General features: G+C 34.6%; 1 protein-coding gene across 1 annotated transcript; it reads right to left on the reverse strand.

Annotated features, from left to right (window-relative positions):
• Positions 1-166: 166 nt before the first annotated feature.
• On the reverse strand, positions 167-22,974 carry ecd (ecdysoneless homolog (Drosophila)). The gene is made up of 14 exons (XM_028795220.2): positions 22,816-22,974; positions 21,805-22,011; positions 20,301-20,418; positions 17,953-18,040; positions 16,876-17,054; positions 14,636-14,828; positions 13,854-13,982; positions 12,852-12,977; positions 12,662-12,747; positions 11,836-11,936; positions 10,742-10,943; positions 6,705-6,772; positions 4,032-4,243; positions 167-891 (listed from the first exon to the last, which is right to left on the reverse strand). Exons 2-14 carry the CDS (start codon positions 22,007-22,009, stop codon positions 673-675), a joined length of 1,926 nt encoding a protein of 641 aa, XP_028651053.2. The 5' UTR covers positions 22,010-22,011; positions 22,816-22,974; the 3' UTR covers positions 167-672.
• Between the last annotated feature and the right edge of the window lie 433 nt (positions 22,975-23,407).

A 23,407-nucleotide genomic window follows, 5' to 3' on the forward strand; every position in this document is an offset into this window, starting at 1 on the left:
TCCATGTTTGTGATATCTGTTTTTTAAGTCATTATCATCATTTTGGCTCACAGACAAGATCTGCAGGGGTTTAGGAGATCACGTCAATAACTTCTGAAATAAAGTGAAATTAATCCTTGAATAACAAAACTAATTTCGAAGGCAACAAAAATATCATACAGTGATATCAACATCCACAAATTTATAAATTTTTTACTAGGCATTTCATATTGAAAATACAAAGTTGTAATATAATCCTTTTGTATTCAATTTCAGATTCCATAATTAATATTACTAAAAACAGAGGAAAAACACAGAACTAAAAGCAATATTGAACTGAAATGAACCATTAGTTACTGTAAGAGGCAATGATGTTGACATAGTAAAATCCCCCTCATATGGTATTTGAGATACACAATCAGGATGAGGATTGCTCTGTATGATGTGTATATCACAAATATATAAGACAGAAAAAGAGAAAATAATACAGCAAAAGGCAGCACTGCTCTTTTGTTAACATTTTATAAGGAGTCTGGGTACAGTGGGTGTGCTGACCTATGTACACCAGGAGTCACAGTAGTCCTCTTCAGATTTCAAGAGTATCATAGACCACCTTCATTCTGTGGCCCAAGTAAATGTATAACATTGACAGATTTATCCACAGCTTGTTAATAAAAATAGGAATAAATGGTGCTACTGTTTGTCCACATTTTTCGGCAGAGTTACCCCCATACTTTGCAGAATATTTGACACAGGTCCTGCGAGTCCAGACTGAGAACTTAACGATTCCAGCAAATTTGATACCAAATTTAAGTCCAGGTCTAGTGGAACAGCTTCGTCATTTGTTTGCTGATCTCTGTCATCAATGTTTCTGCTATCTTCATCAATGTCCACAGATGCCCCGGTAGCAGTCTGTGAAAAGAAGACATGATACTAAGATACTGATCTTAAAAATTAATAACAGTACAAAGATTATCTGAAAAATGGTTAAAAACACAAAACAATCTCTTAAAAATTCCTTTCAAGCTGTGTGAATTCTATGTATTCCACAAAAGTTGTGCTAAACTGTTTAATCCAATTCAGGAGAACTGAGGCCAAGATCTGCCCTGACAGCATCAGTTATAGGGCAAGAACCAACCTTGGCCATGGCACACCCATCCACGCTCACTTATATGAGGCCAGTTAAGGTTCACTAGTTAATGGGCTTGTCATTGGGTTGCGGGAGGAAGATGGGGTCTATGAGGCATCACTGACAACTGCTGTCAGACTTCCTAGAGTGCTCCTAGAACCCAGAGCATGATCCTATAACAACTAAATATTTGTGAACAATAAGTTGATCATCAAAAATAATTTTCTTTTTAAACAGGAAATATTTCTTTATTCCTTACAATAATGTACAAACCAGTATTATGTAGCATTTTAACACTACAGTATGAAATGATGCATAGTCACTGGAAATGTTGTTAACTATCTGTTGTCTCTCCTCACAAGTCTGCATTTTTGTGTCTGTACCTGGGTAACTGTCCTCACTAGGACAATGTGTTTTTATCCTGGAATTATGAAAATCACCAGTACTTTTCACTGAAAGAGGCTAATCAACTTTTTGGCTTGTTAAGAGTTTTTGTGGTTATAAATTAATTTAAAATTGTCTGCATAGTAGGGCCAAACTCCTATGTAATCAACAGATTTTGATTTCTCTTCTTATTTTAAGTAAATAAGACCAATCTGCTTGTTTTTGTTTGCTGCTGTGTTGCCTAGATTTAGGAGAGACATTTGTTCCAGACTGAAAGTGACTCAAATGAAAGCTTGGATGTATAAGGGAAATAATATTATTGTAAGACATATTGCACTATATAAAATAATAAACACCTATACTGTCTGTAAAATTTGACACAACGTAAGCTAAAACAAATTCTAGCATTATTTTCACCTAGCCATCCATCCATTTTCTAAGCAGGGTTGCGGGGAAGTTTGAGCTTAACCCAGTAAGCATCGGGCATAAGCCAGGAACAATCTCCGGACAGGATGATAGTCCATCGCATGGTGAACACACACACACATGTACGCACACACACACACACACACACACACAGGGACCAACATGTCCTAGTGTGAGGAAATTGGAGCACAAACCAAGAGGAAACCCATGGAGATATGAGGAGAATATGTAATTGAACCCTGGTCTCCTTGTTAAAAGGTAGCATCACTAACACTGCACCACCCATATTATTTTCATACAATTAACTTACTGCAAAAGTTATAGAATATCTATTACTAGTTAAAAAAAAACACATGGTACACAATTTCTACCTCAGTTTTGAGCAGTATGTTTCTTGAACACCAAGATGGTACCTAGGAAAATCATTAACTTCATCAAGGAAGTTATACTTCAATTAATATAGAAGTATTCATTCTCATTAAACATTTCCATGATTAAAAAAAATGTTTCTTTAGTGTAAGCTTTTTTTTCTTTTTCATAAAATTGTTTTATGAAAAATTGAAACTGTGTAGCTAACCTTTTTCACCATATTTCTATATTTCTTAGAATATGACAAGTTTTCTAATTCAATAAGGGCAAAGTCGACTTCTTTTAGTGGCTAGTTAGTTACGAATGAACTGATGAATTCTGGTTATAACAAGTAAAACTCAGAATTGGCTGGGGACTTTCACTGTGTATATGGCTGTAAACATTCTGAAGTTTTGATGTTACTTTTAGTAAACATGCTTTGAAGTCAGTATTGCTATATTAGCTGCTGTAGACAAAGACAAAGTACCATATTAAATGCAGAGAAAAAATATATAAATAACAAACTTAACTTTTTCTAGCTCATAGACAGCTTCCTGGTTTTGAACTCCATACCTGGTCACTGTCTGTGTGAACGTTGCACATTTTCTCCTTGTCTACAGGTGTTTACCTTCAGGTACTCCAGCTTTCCTCATGCTGTCTGGTTATTTAGTGACTCTAAGCTGGCCCACAGTGACTGTGTGTGTGTGTGTGTGTGTGTGCACATGAGTATTTGTGGGACCTGTCCAGGGTGGTTTGCTGCCTTGCACCTCTTTCCTGTCTGGATTGGCTCCAAACCTCACGCTTGTGATCCTGAATTGGATTAAATGATGCTGACAAGAGTATGTTATAATTTCTGGTACTTTATTATGAATTTCCAGTCATCATATTAATCAAATGTGTACCGAAATACAGTATGGCAGAAAACCATTCCAAAAAGAAGGCTTACCTTGTAAAAAGACCACAACACTTTACAAATTGTTGTTGTTCAATGAATATAGCAGGTTTTGGAAATTTTCATGAAATTATGTGATTAGAATGCACAGACAATGGGAAAACAAGATGCTGTCAAATTCCTAATATGCAAAGACAGTCTGGATACACAAGAATATTATGCAGTTTTCATTTATAATATTTCTTCATCTATAACTAATATCACATTTTCTTTACAGTGACAGGACTTGAGAAAAGTAAATGGAGGCTAAAACCTGAAAGGAATATCTTATATTCCAATTGCATCTTAGATTTACACTGTGAACTTATTTTATTGCTGTAGCAGTGGGTATGGAGAGGTCTTTACCCAAACGGAATATTTTTCATTCAGATGTTCAGTACAATATCTCTTGTGTATATTTTACCAATGCGTAAGTGGATATTCATATTATTATGTCCCTTGAATGTTTGAACTAGGAAAGGACAATATAGAACTACAAAAAATATTACAGTGTAAAAAGGAGATTGAGGTAACCCTAAAAACTGGTTAGAATGACGTTTTCATTCATTTTCTACTCTGATCACACCAGGAAATTATACAAGTAGCAAAAGCACACTTGTAAAGTGTATAGAGTGATCATGAAACACTGTTACTAAGACAAAAAACAAACAAAAAAAAAAACAGTATGCAGACAGAATACTTAAGACAACCCAAATTAATGGAATTACAAAATGACTGTGTTCTGGGTAAAAGATCTGGTTTTAAAGCAATTCATGCGATAGCATATATATAGCCTTAGTGAAAGGAATGCTTCACACAATTTTGCCCACATACCGTGCGAGTTGTGAAACTCTTTGCAATGTTAGTTCCAGCCAGCTCTCGATCCATCTCATCCATGTACACCTTGAGATTACCCACAGCATTTGCATCCATACTAACGGGGCCAAGATCAGCACCTCCATCACCGTCACTGTCCAGGAGATCTTCATCATCTTCATCCTCAAAATCATCTGAATCCAGTTCATCTTCCCCTCTGCTAGAAAATCCTGTTTTCAAAGAAAAAAAAAAGCAGAATTAACAGTCTAATATTTATAACATCTACAACCTAAATTCAAACAGTCAAGTTAAAGGTCTCCTACTATCCAGTAAACACAAGGCCCCACTATTAATATCCTCCACTTGCTGCAGACAGAATACTTGTTTCCGAAAGTTTACCTTTTTAAATATTTGACCAGCTTTAAAATGCATAATATAGTTAGCCAAAATGATGAATGACACGATGGCACAGTGGATAGAGCTGCTGTTTGACTGCCTTTTTAACAATACAAATTTCAGACTTTAACTGCCAGAATTTGAAACTCCTGTTTCTTTAAAACGTGATGTAAAACTATTTTACTTCCATCTGTGTTATTACAAATTAACAACTTACATATTCATCTGCTAGCAAGTTTTAATTAAATGGCTTAATGCTTGAAAGTAATCTTCATAGTATTTGGGAATTGATTCATCTGGAGTAAAAGTAAAAACATGCATCTTACAGAAACATATTGGTCCATGAATTTTGTGCTAAGGAAAATTGATTTCAAGTTATATCAAAACCTGATGTAACAACTGTAAAATATGTGTGCTCTCAAATAACCATGATACTTTCCTTTTTCATATTTTTACCACGCTTCTTTTAACTTCACCTGTTTGTTGTCTGGTACAAATCTTGTAATCGATATTTAACCCACTTCTTATTGTCCAAATGACTTGAAATTCTGCACACTTACTCACTTCCGATGACAATACATGAATCAAAAATCAGTTTCACTAATTGATCAATTAATCCATGTTAATTAAGAAATTACATTTTCATATGAAGAATAGTTAAAGATTACACCAATAGTTGGCGCTAAGTAACAGATAGAAATATTAAAGGAAGTGTTAAAATATTGATTACAAAATTATACCAAAACAAACCCAAGACTAAAAAGTTGAAAATAATATATATATAAAAAAATAATATAAGCGTGGTTTTTATAAAGTAAGTTAAAAAGTGTACTAAAAAGTAAAAAATAAGTCTCTCATATGTCACTCGTAAAATGAAAGTGTGGGAGCTTTTCATTAATCAATAAAATCTTAGCAAAAGCGCCTACGCTTTTATTTTACAAGTGACGTATAAGAGACTTATTTTTTACTTTTTAGTACACTTTTTAACTTAATATAAGCGTGGTTTTTAAAAAGCATTTTTTTATATATATTTCTAATTATCAAGGTTACATGCATTTATGGTAAAGTCACTCATTAAGGAAATTATTATTTGATCCTGGGGAGGATATATTTTCCTTAAAAGCACATGAAATGAAATTGATGGAAAAAGCAAATGAATGTATCGTGTCATTTTATTTCAAAACAAAAACTGAGGGTGGCAGAAAGCCCTTTTGGCAAGTAATATGTAAAAGTACAAGCACTATATACTAAACTATTACAATTAGCTAATGAAAACTTAACAACAGATTGCAAAGATAAATCATTCCTATGCCTACACGCTGGCAATATGAAAAGGATTTCTGAAAAATGTTTATTGTTGGTAAAGTTAGTACATAATTAAATTGAGGTAATACATCTAAATTTTTAATTTATGAAAACATGTTTTCCATTTTTAATGACGAGACTAAAATGCATAACCTACCAGAAGGGTACCAAACTCGGTTCCAGAAATGCTGAAATGTCTACAGCTTGCAACAATGGCAACAATTTTTTTTCTCGCCAGTCAATTCTTAGTGTTAATGTAGGCACGATTGACAACTCTACTACTGCTATTACATGCTATGGGTAGAACCTATACATAGAAGTTTATTTTTATTTGTCCCCAGAGGGAAATCTGGCTTTTTGCAGAAGCACTTTAGATAGATAGACACGCAGACACACTATGGTCTGAACACACACCAGAATGACTATAAAACAAGATGAATTAAAAAGAAAGACTTGGCTGTCACACTGACGCATTATGCAGACATACTGCTGTTGGTATAAAGGAGCCCCAGTGGTGTTTCTTGACACACTTCTGCTGAATAATTTCTTGGTCGAAAGTTTTGTGTTATTGTGTCAGAGAGAGGATGTGCAGTATTTTTCATAATGGCACTCAGTTTTAGTTTAATTTTCTCCTATGCTACCACCTCCAGGGGACCCAGAGTGCACCCTATATTATTTTTTTTTCAGCCAATTCTTGGTATTAATGTAGGCACAATTGATAACATTACTACTACTATTAAAATGCTATAGCTTGTCTGTACTCTTATTCAACCATATTAGACATTTCATAGCTTTTTATTTCCTAAGATCATCCTGGAAATGTTCCAGAGCACACTGTAAATAGTATTAATGTAATACATAACACAGAAAATTTTAAATTAATAGAATAAGAAATATTTAAAAAAATGTAACGATCCTCTTAAGTTCAGTGTAGCATGCTGCCACTGTAACCCTCAGCAGTATACTGATTTGTATTGTACACAGAATTACCTAGAATCTGTTTAATTGCATTAGCCATTGAGTTTCCATCCAGTTTGATCTGTTCATTGGTAGATGACCTAAAGAGCAATAAGAAAAAGGAAAAAAAAAAGATTTTTAATAAAGTAAATAAAATTCTATTCACCATACAGGAAATATGAAACATTAAAGCACCACAACACAATTATTCTCATATTTAAGACTATAACATAATAAGAGAAAGCATTATAATTATCAACAAGAAAAAGGAACTCCAGGATTCTAGGGACTATGGTGGCCCTAGGGGAAAAAAAACTCCATGGGGCTCTCCAACTCACCCTTCCTGTATCCCAACATGGTTAAATTTATAATTTATATTTTAGGGTAAAATCTAAATTAATAAGATCAACAGGGAGAATTTAACAAATACAAATCCTTCATTTTAATTTTTTAAAAAACATTTTATAAATAAACCAACACATTATATATAATATTAGCGCATAAAATAGTAAAACAACAATAATACAATAAAGTAAATTTTAAAAATCTAAATCAGTAAAAAATAAATAAAAATAAAAGCTGCTTAGTATCTACTCTGGGCCCAAGTTAGTGACCTGGGTCCCTAAGGACTAGATTTTGACTTCTTAGACCCCTGTCTATTGTTCACATACCCTGATGCTGAAACAGTGATGTTGATTTCGGCTGCACACAGACTACAGCACAATGGGCCCGAGGAGACCGAAGACAAATCAGAAGTGGCCAAATTATTTAAACCAGGGGTTCCTAAACTTTTTAATCTAAAGATCTAAATTAGAATATCAGTACCATACTGGGACCCAAGCAGATAATTAATAGCATACTGACAGCAGAGTCATAAAGAGATATATAACAATGATCACATATTTTAAAAGTACGGTAAATAAAGTATCTATCTATCTATCTATCTATCTATCTATCTATCTATCTATCTATCTATCTATCTATCTATCTATCTATCTAAATGTTTATGTTTCCCTTGAAATATGTTTCTCACATTAAATACTACTAAAAGAGAAATTTGGGAAACAAATATATTGAGAGAAAAAAAATTCTTGGGCTGCAGTGTGGGAATATCAAGATTTTTAATGTTTTCGAAATTAACTCCAACATTAATCCTTAGTGTAAAATTGATTAAATCTGAGAGCCAGAAATCAAGATTTAGAGTGGCAACAATATTCATATGGGCATGTAAACATTTCTACTGTTCATTCACGAAGCTGCTCTCATAAAACTGACATTACGTTGTTTGCAGAAAAAAAAAAAAAACAACTCAAAATCTTCTGAAGGCAGACTGCTTGGTTAAAAGAAGTAGCTAAGAAGTAGGTGCCAATGCCCTTGTAGAATATAGTGAGACAGTTTCTTTGTACAGGAAAATGATGTCTGCTAATATACGTGAAACTTGCAGGGGGTATCAGATTGAATGTATTAATTAAAGGGGGCAGGAATTACTGTTGTTAATAAGAATCAGAGGATGGACCAGGAGGTTTATAATTAAGTGAGATTAAGCACATCTGGAAAGCCCCAAAACTTATACAGTGAAATCAAATCATACATACTTCAAGTACAGTGATGTTTAGAGTGTTATCCTAACGTAAGAAGCACCAATGAAGCTAATTAGGGCATTTAATAGAAAACTGTTTGCTGTGTCTCCATTCTATAATATTAGATTATGTAAGTTAAAATATATAATAAAATTTACTCTTAACTGTGTAGAAGTTCTCTCTCAGTAGGTCTCATTATCTTGATTACTAGATAACAAATGTTTTATTTTACTTTGACATTGAAAACTGTGAGCTATTCTTTAAGGAATTGCAACACACTACAGTGTAGAACATGTACAGTAAACAGTAGGATAGGATCCTGGTTGCATCAAGAGACATTAGATTCAGACACCACAATGAATTTCTGAAATTGCATGCGGAATATTCTGTGTAGGACAGTGGTTACCATATTACAAAGAGGACAGTGGAAGCAACCAGGAGTGTGTTTGCGCTACAAGTAGAAACAATTGCCTAATCCATAAGACTAAAGGAATTAATCCTTAATAAACGACAACAGAGAAGCCTCTTTAGGGACATAACATAATTCTTATGAATTCTCAACAGCATTAATAACACTAACATAACAAAATTTTTTCAGTTAAATAATAAATCACAGACTCGTTGTTGAAACCTATAACTTAAATCCAAATCAAATATTTGAAATGGAGACCCCCAAAGTGCAAAAAATGAATAATGGGAAAACATACCTATATGTTACTACAGCAGCTATACAGAATAAATGGTGTAGTCTTGTTTAAACATTTTGTTACGTTCTTAAGTTTCACTCTAGTAAATGCATTGTACTTGTCACAAAAGTCAAAAAAAAAAAAAATTAAGAGGACAATTTATCTGCACTAGCCATTATAAATGCAAACATGAACACATATTTTATTTCATATCCGTTTTAAGTATCGTAGATACTCGCGTATAAGTGGAAAAATTTATGCCTTAAAATTCATTCAAAAAAACAGGGTTGACTTATCTGCGGAGCAACACAATTGTCCATAGAATTTGGGTAATGACATCGTACACTCAACGCTTCATGGTGGTAAGTCACTGGTCATCTGCCATTTCCCATGGTCTTTGAAATAATTATAAGCCAGCAATACTATTGCTAATTAGCTAGTTTTTTTCTAATTTCATTAAATAATTCTTTAAACTGTGAAATACTTGAATTTGAGCATTAGCTTTTGCAGGTTTTGGATAACAAACATACCATTAGCTAACACGTGCAACCAGATTTGGAATCAAAAGAACCAAGGCAACGCACGCTATCAATGCGATGCAAGCGCAGCCCGCGATTCAAAAAAATTTCTCTGCCTACCTGTTTGTCTTGTCTGACAGTAGCTGAAAAGCAGCATCAGGAGAGAGCAGCCTGAAGTAGTCCAGCAGCGGGTGATCTGTCATGTCCAACAGCAAGCCATGCTGTCTTGTGAAGTCCGGTAGCCAGTTCGGCTCCCACGGATCAATGTCTGGGTATTCCTCCCACGCGAAACTTACCGTAGGTGCATCGGCTGTGCGAATGCGTTCACCAGGCAGCCGATCAGCTGGTGCGGCATCGGCTAGTGTTCTATCAGCTGATGCCGGCTTCTCACTCTCTTGCTCGATTCCTGATCACTGTCAATAAAATCCGATTCTGAACAATCAGAGTCTGACTCAGCAATAATGTGCAAAACATCGTCTTCCGAGTGTTTTCTTTTCTGCACTCGCTTCGCTCCCTTGTGACATATCAATGCCATCTTGCCTTTATTTACATTTGTTTACATTTTGTAACTCACACACACGCAAGGATTAGTTGCCGAGTCAACGAGTCTAGCATTTCTCCAAGCACAGAGGGAATGCCTGTGACGTGACAGTGAGTTTTGTTGCCATTAACAGCTGATTGTCGCCCTCTATCTCTGAATGCTGTCAAGTTTTACTCTCGACTTATACACGGGTCATAACAAATTTCTTAATTTTCGGCTTAAACAATACACTCGACTTATCTGAGAGATCGACTAATACGCGAGTATCTACAGGGTATGGTATATACTGCTAGTACAGTTAATAGAAAACAATCAAACAGATTAACTATGAGCATGACTCACCAGTATGACAAGTTTACTTAAGGTGATCAATAAGGTGGGCTACAGAAAGAGAAAGATTATAATCTGGCAGGTTTTCTCCTCGTTAATTAATCAGAAGTTTCATTTAAGTTTGAGGAAGTGAAAACGCTGCAGAATATAAATTATATAAACTGGCTTCTGTTTACTTGTGTAGTTTAATAAGTGATAGTTTTAATTTCTTTACAGTTTCCTTATTTCTTATTAACAGATTGAGAAGACTGGTATCCAAGTTAAGTACAGGCCTTTCTTGGTGGTGAAAAATTTACTTTTCTTACGCTCCCTGACATATTTGGCAGAAATTCTGTAATGCTTCAAACCCAGTAGATTAAAACACTTTCTGACACAACTATATTGTATGAACTTTTTTTTTCTCAGTTCTACATACCAGGGCACTTCAGCCCCCTCATGAGTAGACATCTTGTTAATGAAGGCCTTCATGCTCTGTGGGATGGCAGATAGGCTGTAAGCTTCAGCCACCTCATCATCCTCTAGTCCTGCTTGTACCACTGGTCTTTGAGCAGATGAACATGAGGCCTGCTCTAGAAGTCTATCCAGCTCTTCAGGCGATATTTCCAACCAGCTGTCACCTGTTGATGAGCAATTTAGATGAAAGAACGTCAAATGGGTAAACTGTCCTTTTTGGACATTAAATATTGGAAAAAGCTTTACCTTACTGATATTAATGCCTAGTTAACTACTTAATCTTGTAATGGCCAGTAAGAATGGGCTGGCATCCCTGCCAAGAAAGTTTAAGGTTCCTTACCTTGCCAGTAGTCAAAGGCAAGTAGAAAGGCAGGGGGTTCCCTGCCGCAGCCAGGACATGAACAGCAGAGGATATGCTGGGGTCCCGGCTGGGCTTGACTGAAGATCCTTACCCAGGAAGACAGTATAGTGGGAAAAAAAGGAAGGAAACCTGCCTGGACTATTTGCTCCCCTGACTCATTAGATGGCAGTACTCTTGGGCTATGGTACCTATACGGACATCTGCAGGGTATGCTAGGAACTGTAGGGGACAGCTCTGTTGAGTTCTGTAGGTGGCACCAGGAGATGCTACAGGGATTACCAATTCCTACTTTGTGGGGTTTCCACCTAACCTAGAAGTGATTCCTGTGGGTAATGTTCTGGCACTGGAAATACTCCCAGGTCTTAAATAAAAGGAGCCACTCTCCCTCACCCTAATGAGCTGCAGTCGGGTAGAAGTGAACAAAGTTTACCTGGGAGGAATGGAAGAAGAAAGAGAGAGGGAGAGGAAAAAAATAGAAGATAATCAAGCCTGTATTGGTGTTGAGAATGATATAAGAAACCTGCTTAAGGGCATTTACAGTATATGAATAAGTCATTTATTTGAACTCAGGACTTGTGTTTGTGAGATGGTGAAAGGGTTTTGGGGCGCTGTTATGCCTCCTACTGGTCACAATCTATACTGTTCTCCTGATACTGGGTGGTTAGCGTTACATAGGAAACTGTTTTGTTACTCACTGTCTTCAGCTGGAAGATGTGATTGATTAGTTCTCATTTCCTCTATGTTGTAGGGGTTACTCTCCAGTAACTGCAGTATTTCTTCTCCGGGAGACAGAACACTGAAAATAAGAGCATATGAAACTATGGGTAGACTTTTTGCATAAATTTAAATTAATGCGGTCAGCCTGCAGATATTTAGAGACACTGGAAGAGCGTAATGGCAAGATGTCATCTAACCATGCTTTATTCTAATTTTTTTTTTAAATAAATTCTAATTCCAACAAGATTTATACATAAATACATGGGGAAATTAAGGATACATTTATAAATGTTTGGAATAAACCAAAAAGCAAATACCAGTCTAAATTATTTAACAGAAAGCACTGCAACAAAACAATTTAGAAAACAAACAAGAATGCAATGAAAAATAGGTACTGTATAAACAAATATTGGCATTTTCAGTACAAAATAGAACACTGAATTTGACACTTATTGGAAAGAAAATCCAGAAACTCAAATTTTACCTTTTAAAGCAGGACTGAATTAAAAAAAAAATAAATGACAGTGTTCAAAAACATTCACACATGGTACATTCAAGTTGATAAATGACAGAAAATTTAAAACAGTGAAGGACCTTCACAGATTATTAAAAAAATAGGAAAAAAATACTGATTGTTGTAGAGGTCCTGCTTTTTGAAGACAAATTACAATATGAAGAAGGGAAGGAGCATCTACCTAAAATTTCTGTTTATAAAATATTACTGAACACTCTGCAGGTTTTATGAAATCAGTTAAGTAAAAAAAATGAAATGGGGTCTAAGTGGAGGAAGATATTTTTTCTTACTTGTGTGGTTTAGATATAAACTGCTGGAAGAAAACTTCAGCTTTTCTAATTAGTTCTTGAAACTTTTCAGATCCTTCAAGTTGTCCCTATGGAAAAGAATTTAATGAAGATAAGTAACTAATTTCCACTGACAAATGTAGCAGATTTTAACGATTTCATAGTTGTCAAAAATGATGAAAAACACACTTACTTTAAAATAGTCATTTTTCTTCAGGCTATCTAAAAATCCTTTCCAAAGGTGATTATTACTAATAGGTGTGCTACTCTCAGACGTTCCCCTTACACATTTGGAACAAAGTATCTCAAATCCATGTGCCTGAGTGAGAAAATGCAATAACAGGAAGGATGGAATGATAGATATACACACAAAGATACATACACAGTTTATATGTGCGTACAATGAATAATAAACATTCAATCAACAGACAAAAATAAACATTCCCCCCCCAAAAAAAATCACAGTTTATACCAAAAATAGTAAAAACCTAAACATCATGTCTGCATACGTTGAGCACACGTGTATCTGGAGATGTCTGTCCACTCCCCCCCCCCGATTTGTGCTGGTGAGCAGTCATAAACTTCTAAATTTGAACTGGTATTTAATCAGACTAAATGCTGGGTTTTGGCTTGGGCACTCCATATCATCTGCCATCTTATTGTGAAGACACTCCAGTTTTGATTTTACTAAATTCTTAGTGTCATTGCTTCGTAAAATCTTTATTGCTGTCTTTTGTAACGTGAAATAAGTTTTCCTCAAATAATTGACTTTATTCTATCATGAAAAGTGTCCCACTCCTGAAAAGCATCACCTTAACAGGAGGCTGTCATCATCACGTTTCATAATAGGCATTATGTTATATGGGTGATGCAATGTAGTAAGAATAACATTCTTCCCAAAACAAATACAATTTTGTTTTATTAAACAACAAAATACTAACGAATCATCTACATGTTTTCTTATACATTTCCAGGCATGGTATCAATCATGTATTTCCAGGAATTACATTTTTGTGTATTTTCTATATATTTCCTTCAGTCTAATAAAGCAGCAATGTATGTCTGGAAGATGTTTTAGAATTAACAGGTCTCTCTTTTTTTTTTTTTTGCTCAAAACTGTGGATCAATACCTGTACTTGCATATAGCTCTTTAAAGTAAATAAAACATTAAGCATCACTAACGTTTTAATCTTACCAATTTCATTCCAAGTTCATGGGATTTAAACTTAGGGTGTGAACGTGGAAGCAACGTGAAGCCACTTCGTTTATCTGGGATGAACCTCTGCTGCTGCAATTGTGCATAAAGACACTTAGTAAATGTCACCTGAAACAAACCACAAACGGTGGAATTAAACATTAATAAAAGGTACAAAGACAGCAGCGTGCTTCAAAGTAAACCTATTTAAGATGATTCAATCCTCTGTGCAGGTTTAATTTACATACAAATACCCATTTTTAACTATTGGCTTTCATTTATATATACATAAGCAGAGAACTGGAATGTTTCAGTACAGAGAATGAGTTAAACTAAAAATATATAGAGTTGTACATTCAATGTGTAACATGGATGGGCATTTTTGATTGAATAGGTAATATTTACTTTACAGAACTTTAAACAAACATATAAACAAGTTTAAACAAATATTCTCAAACCCACATAATTAAATTCTGACAAAACTGATAACAACCACATCAATTTATTTGACTCAAAGACAATTTAAAAATCACTGGTAGTAATGACTAAATTAGTATATATACTGTATACCATACATGTATATAGAAATGCAATTCATCAGCAATATAATACAATTCACTTTAAACGGGTCCAGCTCTTGCCCTAGCTGTTTAACTATAATAGCTCTTGCTCTGCTAAGAAAGAATACAAAAAACAAAGGTACTCATTGGCCTTCCTATAACAGATTGACTATAGAAAAAAACTGAAGTTTTCTTTGCTTTTAGTTTATATTAATCACTTACCATAGCCATCACACGTGTTTCAGGAGTAAAGAATCTGAAAGTACGACAGGCTTCAAGATCTATTGGATCTCTCAGGTAGAAGGCAGTTATAGCTGAAGCAACAAGGTCAGGGCGGATCTTGAGAACAGAAACAATACCTGCCGGTAAGTAGCAGTGAGCATGATGAAAGTTGGACTGGATCTTCTGTGGGTATCTAAAATTTTAAATCAGGGTAATGCATCAGTCTTAAAAATAACAAATCCACTTAAAATTGTATTAATGTAATTTGCTTTCGATATTATTTGAAATTATTCTTAATTCTAATTAATGATATTGTATGCCTGCTAATTAGAGTAGTAGTAGGGGCAGTTTAAGCAAATATTCAATTCAGAATAACCCAATTGTATATATCAAAACACAAACAATTTTGGTGAATAAAGGCCATTCTGCCCAACAAAGCTTAACAATCCAATTAATTTATTTGTCTAAATTGACACTTAACAATTACTTAAAATAAGACAATTTTAAAACAGGAAAAAAGTGAAAGCTCACTAAAGGAGATTGTTGAAGTTAATAATGCAAATGTTTTTAAGAATACAAATAAAAAGTCATCCTTACTTTTTTTAAATGCAGTCATTCCAATTTAGGGACACGGGGGTGATAAATATCCAGGCAACACAGGCCACATGGCAGTTCCCCTCCTTGGTCAGGAAAGGGCCACTCACAAATCACAAGTTGTTTTTGCCACCATTGCATCTAATTCTGTCCCTTAAGTAAGTGAACCTTAAATAATGATCTTAAGACGAAGACATGTTTTTGCTTTACGTCCTTCCCCACAATAATCTATTCATCAAAAATTTTGATCTCCGGTTTTCAACGGATCTCAACATTTTAGGATCCCCCGATACCGAAAACATCAATATCTCAATGATGGGTTTGTGTCTGTCTCTGTGTGTTAGATTGTCGAAGTCGGTCTAGAGCTAAAACGGCTGGATGGAAGAATACTCGAAACTTGTCTGTTATGAGATGACAAAGTGCCGATTATTTTTTGAGCAAAATCATGCAAGAGAAAGAGACACTCTAGAGGAACCCTTAAATACCATAATTCTGCAATTACTTATGAATTCTTCTCATTAATTGCTATAATAATGACCTATTTTATGATCAGAAAGATAAGCATGAGAGTGGTAAATGCTGAAATGTTATAGAAGAGTTTGGGTAACTTGGTTCCTTGGATGCAAAGCCTACTGACACTCGTGTCCAAATTTTTGGATCTTCCACCGCTTAATTATTTAAGGTTTGTTGTTACTTAACAACGATTTCAAAGTGCGATAGCTTAGACATTTCTAGAACTGTCTACATGGTAACCAGAATTTATGGTTTCCATCTAATACACTTAATTATTAGTTAAACTGCAGCAGCATCACACCTAGTTTGTCAAATTACCAGGGATAACCTGACCATCGGGTCTACTAGGACAGTTCCTTTGGGCATCACTTTTTCTATCATGCTATAAACTTTGAAGCTGAGCAAGCAAGAGATGTACCATAACTGGAATACACTGCATCCTCTGGCACCCGTCCAATCATATGATCTCACTAAGTAATGGGCAGGTTCCCCCTGCTGTTCTAACTTAACCCCCTAAGCTTGAGACACTGATGAAAAGAGAGAATGGGAAAATTTCTTCAAAAAACATAAAGGTTGGGAGGTGCAAACTAGGTGGAAAAGAGTTTAAATTACTCCAACAAGGGATAGTAATATGTAAGAAAATTAAAGAATTTATGAGTGGGTGACTGCACCATGATCAGAAATATAGAGGTGGTCAGCTCAGAAGCCCATTTACTGTCAGTGGTGTTAAACAAGAACTTCACAGTTAAGACATCATTTTCATTTTATTTTGTCTGGTTTAATGTGGCCAGTGATCTAAACTGTTTCATGCTTTAGCTCATAAATACCCCAACTTTCAAACACTGTGCTGTTGGTGGAGTTTAACAAATACATGGAATAGCTAGAGTGCCTGTAGGTGTGGAGAGGTTTAGGAAGTAAACTTGTGTGGTTCTAGCCATCTCACGCTTTTTGTAATTACTCTAATATTATATAGTATTTAAAAAGAATATCCTTATGTATCCTAACATTTTTCACTGTATAGTATTTATAATTTAAAGTAATAAGGATAATAATTTGACATGACTTTGAGGAGATCTCGGGGCTAGAATAAAAGTTAAAAGAAAAGAAAAAAAAAAAAGATTTTACTTCCTTACCCTGCAATCCGTCTGGCCACTGAACTGCGGATAGTTTCTGTTGCAAGACATTCTTCTGAATGACTGGCAATAATTTTCAGTGCCTGAAGGATTGAAGGATTTCCTTCAGATAGCCACAATCTTTCATCTTCAGTTTTAGGAACTGGAATTATATGTAATTCACCCTGAAAAATAAACACCTGAAAAAACAAGAATAAATTTAACAAGTTGTATTATGATTTGTCTTAATCTGGAATTCTAAATTTACCTTAGTACATGCAGAAAAAAATGAAATTAACACTATTGAGACAACAGTTGATTAATGCCATGAGTCCAATGAAAATTATAATTTGAACAGTGGGGTTAAAGCCTTATGGCATTTATCGGTCGCAAGGGTTTTTACAAGTCCAGTACAAAAACCATACAGGACTCTACACTGGAACTGTGGTCCAAGTTAAGATTACCGATTAAGTGGCAAAACAAATAGTTGTTTCGTCTGCTTTCTCCATATTTTGGTTGATAACTTAAATCAGAAATTCTATCGTATCAAAAGAATGTCAAACCAGTCTTATTAGAACCACAGCTCACTTATTCTTTACTCTTATTCAGACTTAAAGATTGTCTGGCATTGATATTAGTTACTCTCAGCATACTGTTGAAAAGCTAGCTGGAGCAACAAAACAGCTAAACAATAATAAAGAAATAAATAAAGGTATGAAATGTCACAACAGTTATACACACTGCTTTTGATGAGTTACAGATCATTGCTCTCCATAACTAGTAAGCTGACAGAGTGAATATCAATTTTCTTCTTTAAAATATAACTGCAAAAAACTCAGGTAACTGAAGCAGTCAAAGAATAAGACAAACACACCCAGATTACAAAAATACAGAAGAACCATATGCCAATTTTCCCAAGAACATAATTGTAAATTATTTCAATTTTGTACATATAAAAGAAGAATAAAATTAAAATGAGACTGCTTATTATTGAGAAAACAGCTTTAACATGCAGTACAAAGTCAAATTATTTTATCTTTACATTTAATGCAAGTTGACAAATCTAGTTCAAAAAAACATGGGCAAATGCAGGCTTACCCGGTTGTTACTACTCTCTGGATTCAGCCATTTAGGTAGATATTCAGCTGCTTCGATCAAAAGGAACTCCCCATCATTGTCTTCTATTCTGCAACAAAATTTTAAAAATAAGTGAAACATCAGTCTGGTACATTGAGAGGAACAATTAAATGTTAGTCTTGTTACATTTCTCTGCATAAAAAAAAAAAAAAAAAAAAACCAAGAAATATTTCAGTGCATATTAAAAACTGTAGAAGTCTGAAATCTTGATTTCTAAATGAAGGATGAACAACCTAGTGTAAAAACACTCCTTAAAAAATATGGGGTCATTTATTATAATGGATTTACAAGTAAGCATACAGTAAAATTTTCAAAATCATGTTAATGAAATTACTGTAGGTCACCTTATACAAACATGTACAAGTTCATGTATAATAAACCATAATTTCATGCAGATAACGTGTATGAGATTCTTCATAATTAACAAATATAGTTTTTCCAATGACACTATAAATGGACAACACACTAAAAGTTAAAGTTGGAAGACAAAGGCAATAAAGAAAAAAATATGTCAGAAAGGCAAATATATTTTTTCTGAACAGGTAACAAAGAATACTTTATTGAGTCATTGTAATTTCATAAAGAGTTAATAAAGGGGGGCAACAGTTTCTACACTGTAATTCATCTAAATTTTTTAAAGAGTATTGTAAGTCTGCAAAATGCCACTTAAACAAGCAAAGTTAAGAGCACACAGATTAAATATAGCAAACAGTGATTTTGTTTTTTATGTAGTGACGTAATAATGCAATATCTTTCCTACTGCCACTGAGCCTGTCAAACCTGCATCTTGAAGCCTTCTCTTCACAGTTGAAAGTGACACTTGCTTACTTCCACCATTGACCTGTGAGGCGCCTATCATGCAAGCTAATGACTCTCAGGAATTTGTCATCGGATTCTGTTATGGGTTTGGTCTAACAAAGCTGTTCCTGTCAGAGTTTTTTCCAGTTTGCAAGTTTCTTTTAATGGTGTAGGCAACTGTACTTGCTGACACCTCAGCTTTCTTTAAAAAAATTGTAAAGGAAAGACCTACACTTTCAAGGGTTATAATGGTCTGTCTGACTTCCTTTGTTAATTTTCCTTTTCTCTCCATTACAATAGCACTACACAATGCAATATTGCCCAAATAATGCTTCAGGGAGTGTAGCAAAACAGTTTGTTCTAACACTGCTTTTATGCAGACAGAGAGTTTGAAAGTATTCAACAAAAGTTGAATAAACACACACACACTTCATATGTTTTAATATAAACAAACATATTATTCACCTTGTAGATTCTGCACAATACTTAGAGAATGAAGGATAAATTTAACATCTGTCAAGTCAATTTTTTTTTTTTACCATAAAAATTTTATTTAAAAAATACCATACCTCTTATAACAGTTTAAAAGTCTAATGGAGCAGCGAGGGCTGCAAAAAAAAAAAAAAAAGATATGTACAGGAACATCTGTACAGAAAGATTTTGTCCCCACCTTTCCTCATTGAAAATATATAAGTTCTTGTACACTTAAGAATGATATAACTGTATTTCCAATTTGCAAAATGTGATAAATTTCTCAAGAAAAGCTGAACATGATTTCTATGTTGAAATATTTAAATAAATTGCAAATCATCCAAAAATATTTCAATATATCGCTAAGCCCTACTACAAACCAAATCAATTTTCTTAAAGCCAAATATTTTTGCCATGATAACAAGGTATAGAGGTTGAAGTGCTTTAAACAAAAAGAGAAAAAAACCCAGAATTATTTATACTTTCAATTAAATGTTTACATACTTGATTCAGCAATGCAACTTACAGAACCGAACAATGTATTTTAAAATTAACAAAAATGTGTACTGTCATATATTCATATTTATTTTTATTTATTTAATGTTCACAATAAATATATTTTGGGAGATCTACAAAGAGCTAATCTTATATTAACACACTAATTTGAAAGTAACCTCACTTCGTAAATGATGTCTATTGCCTCTATACAGATGAATTAATTAATTTATTAATAAGTTACAATGGTTCTGGGCTGGGGTATCCTTCTTTTCCTTTCCATCATTTCTATATTGTGCCACAGTCCAGATGTGTCGTTTTAAAAATTGCAGAGCTTGATATCTCTATGTTAGACTGTACCATAAAGTGAACTAGTATTCCAATTATTCCAGTTCTGTTCATGCCTCAGCACATTTAGCAGAAATAATGACACTTATAAAGATATGTACCCTATAAAATGAGCATTGAAAATACATTATAGGTGAAATACAGTAAATCAGGTGACTGAGCTAACTCTGTGAAAAAATATTTTAAAAAAATCATACTTTGCCACAAGCTTGGGAAATTCTTTTGTGATCTCTTGCACCAGGTATACAATGAACCATTCATCTTCTACATTATCACCAAAGTTTGTAGAGCCTCCAATATGTGCTGGTACATCCTCTGAAAATAAATTATTTACCATCAGATGTGCAAAATTTTGTTTAAAATGCAAATATAAAATCATTAACTTTTGTAAATGTAAATTCTTCAAAAGTCTACTGAATGTCAATGATACTGATACTGGACATTCAAAGATTTGCAATATTTGATGCATAGCCGAAGGCAAGAAATATTTTGAAGTGAACAAGCTATCTAATGGATAGTAGCTTTCAATTCCTATTCCACTAACGCTGAAGGAATAAAAGTTACAAGGAGACATCTGGTTTCTCCTCAAAGTTCATATTGAGCAGTCCTTGAATAAATCTAACAGTTCTTCTAAAGTTTTTTGTAATACAAAAACCAAATTTGTTTAGAGTATTCTGACTCACAATTACATTATACAGCTTCTGTGAACTTGTATTCTGTGTATCAGTCCGGCCTCCCATTCTTAATAGGTTTTGAAACCTGCCTGATATGGAATGACAAACAGTCCACTAGTGCTCAACAGTGTTTTTATATGTAATGTGCCCATTCTAGCAAACTGGTTATCACTCAGTATAAAAATCAGACTTCATCTTCTTCTTTCGGCTGCACATCATAATTCTGGATCCAAGGGACAGCAATGTTAATCATGCCTCCCATTGTGGAACAGGGAAATTTACAATGCAAGTCAGAGTGCTGCTGTGCAAGGGAATTAGCTTTAAGGTCACCCTGCCTATTTGCTGAGCATTGGCTGGGTTAAACAAAATATTTAGAGTGATCAGTTGAGATTTAAAACCTTAAACTGAAAAGATTCCAACTGTCACAATTTACCCCTTTCTAAGATTTGGTATACTTCTTGTTGCAAATTTCTGATGATCACTATTAAAATATATATCGTCTAGCCTCACCCGGAGGATATCACACAACTGTCCCAATTAAAGGGAATCTAATAGGATGCCTGTTAAAATATGCGAGTTATTTTACAAACTGATTAATTCAAAAATCATTCATTAATTTCCTGAGCACACTTCTAGCTCTCTTGTAGGAAAATTAGTCATTCCCAGAGGACAGAGTGCAGGGCAGAAATCAACAATGACCAGACCAGACTGTCTGTCTTTTGCAGGGCACACTTATGCATGCACCTACATTGCGGCCACAACCTAACCTGCATGTTTCCAAGTTTCTAGGGATATGGGGAGAATCTGCAAAATATATATATATACACAAACAGTGACTGGACCATAAACCAAACACAGTCTTGTGAAGCTTTAAGAAAGCTTTGCTGAGCACTGCCCTGTCATTATGGATTATTATGCTATGTACACAATATAAAAAACATAAAAAGCAACAAAATGATAGTACAGTCTTCACCAAAATACTGAACACTTCATTTCTTGAAAATACAATACAAAAAAAAAAAATCACCTTTCTCTGGAACGTAGCTAATGTTAAAAGGCTGATATTGCCAAATATACTGAACTAAAAGTGGCGCAAATCGAGCCAGAATCCATTCAACATAATGCTGCAGAATAGTCCTCCTTTCCTCAGGCTCTGCAGGTTCAGCTGCTATTAAAAATAGCTGATATTGGACAGAGTCTTCTGCAATTGTGGGTCTTCCAAACAGTTCCATCACTAGAGTAAAAGTGAAAGATTATTCAATATAATATTGACAACCAAGTCACAATATGTAAACATACCGTTGAGTTTAATCACACTAGAAAATACAATGACGGTTTAAACTTCACTTTGGAGGGTCAAATTATAATGTACGCATTGCAGCTGCGGCAGACTTTACAAAGTCACCATAATGCTACACACATCCCTGCATAGGAAAGATAAGTGGTCAACAGGATGTAAAATGGTACTTGCCCTCAAATACAAGTACTCACTTCAGTGCTGCCAACTTTTAGTAAAAAAAAATATTTTTTAAGCAAAATAACAAGGTAAACGGACACACGTAAAGTTATGCGTGTACATAAAATATTTTTTATAATTAAATATTTGATAAATATACAAAGACAGCATCCAACAGCCCCCCCCCCCCCCCCCCCCCCCCATTTTTTTGGTGTAAAATGCATAAGTTGCGGTGCAATTTAGCCACTTTAAGGAGTAGCAGAACCCTTTGTGCAAAGCAGCAGAATGTCACAGAACTAGTGTGTGGATGGGGTAAAAAAAATGTTGCTACTCAGTAAGTGAGTTTGGGCAGTTCAACATGGCATGTCAGTCAGGCAACACATGAGGTAACCAACTGGCTGTTTTTCATAAAAGTGAAGTTCATAAAAACTACACTGGAATGATTTTTTTCTGGTAATGTCAGTCCGGTTTTGCGCACATGTTCTAATGCAATAATGCACGCTACTGTGTGACTGATAACACTCTTTAATCACTAATAAAATAAGACAGAACAAAATAAAATTAAATAAAAATGAAACAAACCGGCATGGTTCTCCACTGATCACATCTTCATAGCGGACAGAAAGAAACTATACGTAGCTTAACTGTGCGGTCAGGAAGCTGATCCACCATGTTGTCTCCATGACGATCAGGTCCTTTAGTAATCGCCTTCCCTGAAGAAACTTCAAACGATGAACAATCAGTTCCTGATCACTGTAAGGCCTGCTTATTGTCAGCGCAGTAGTTATTATTTTATTAAAATATATAGGCATGTATTTTTTCCTCATATAATGTCAGCGCAGTAATTATTTTATTAGTATATATAGGCATGTATTTTTCCTCATATAAATGATAAATGTACATCAGCGTGTTTTCCTGGTAAATTTATAGAATGGCGCCCGGCTGAACAGCTTTTACCACATACAGCCATCTGATTCCTATACAAGCGAAGTTTGACAGTTCTCAGCTTGTTTAAATTTTCTTCAGTTTAAGCTGACTTTCGCCTCTAAATTGTTCTGTTCTTGCATCAAATGGCACAGCTTGAATTGGTTCTGCTAACGTTTCGAAGAAGAAGGCTCTAACTGCTATTGGCTTTTACATTTGATGCTGGTCGAATGGGCTGAGACCATGAACT

The sequence above is a fragment of the Erpetoichthys calabaricus genome, chromosome 2 (assembly GCF_900747795.2).
Source record: "Erpetoichthys calabaricus chromosome 2, fErpCal1.3, whole genome shotgun sequence".
In the NCBI taxonomy this organism is placed as follows: domain Eukaryota; kingdom Metazoa; phylum Chordata; class Cladistia; order Polypteriformes; family Polypteridae; genus Erpetoichthys; species Erpetoichthys calabaricus.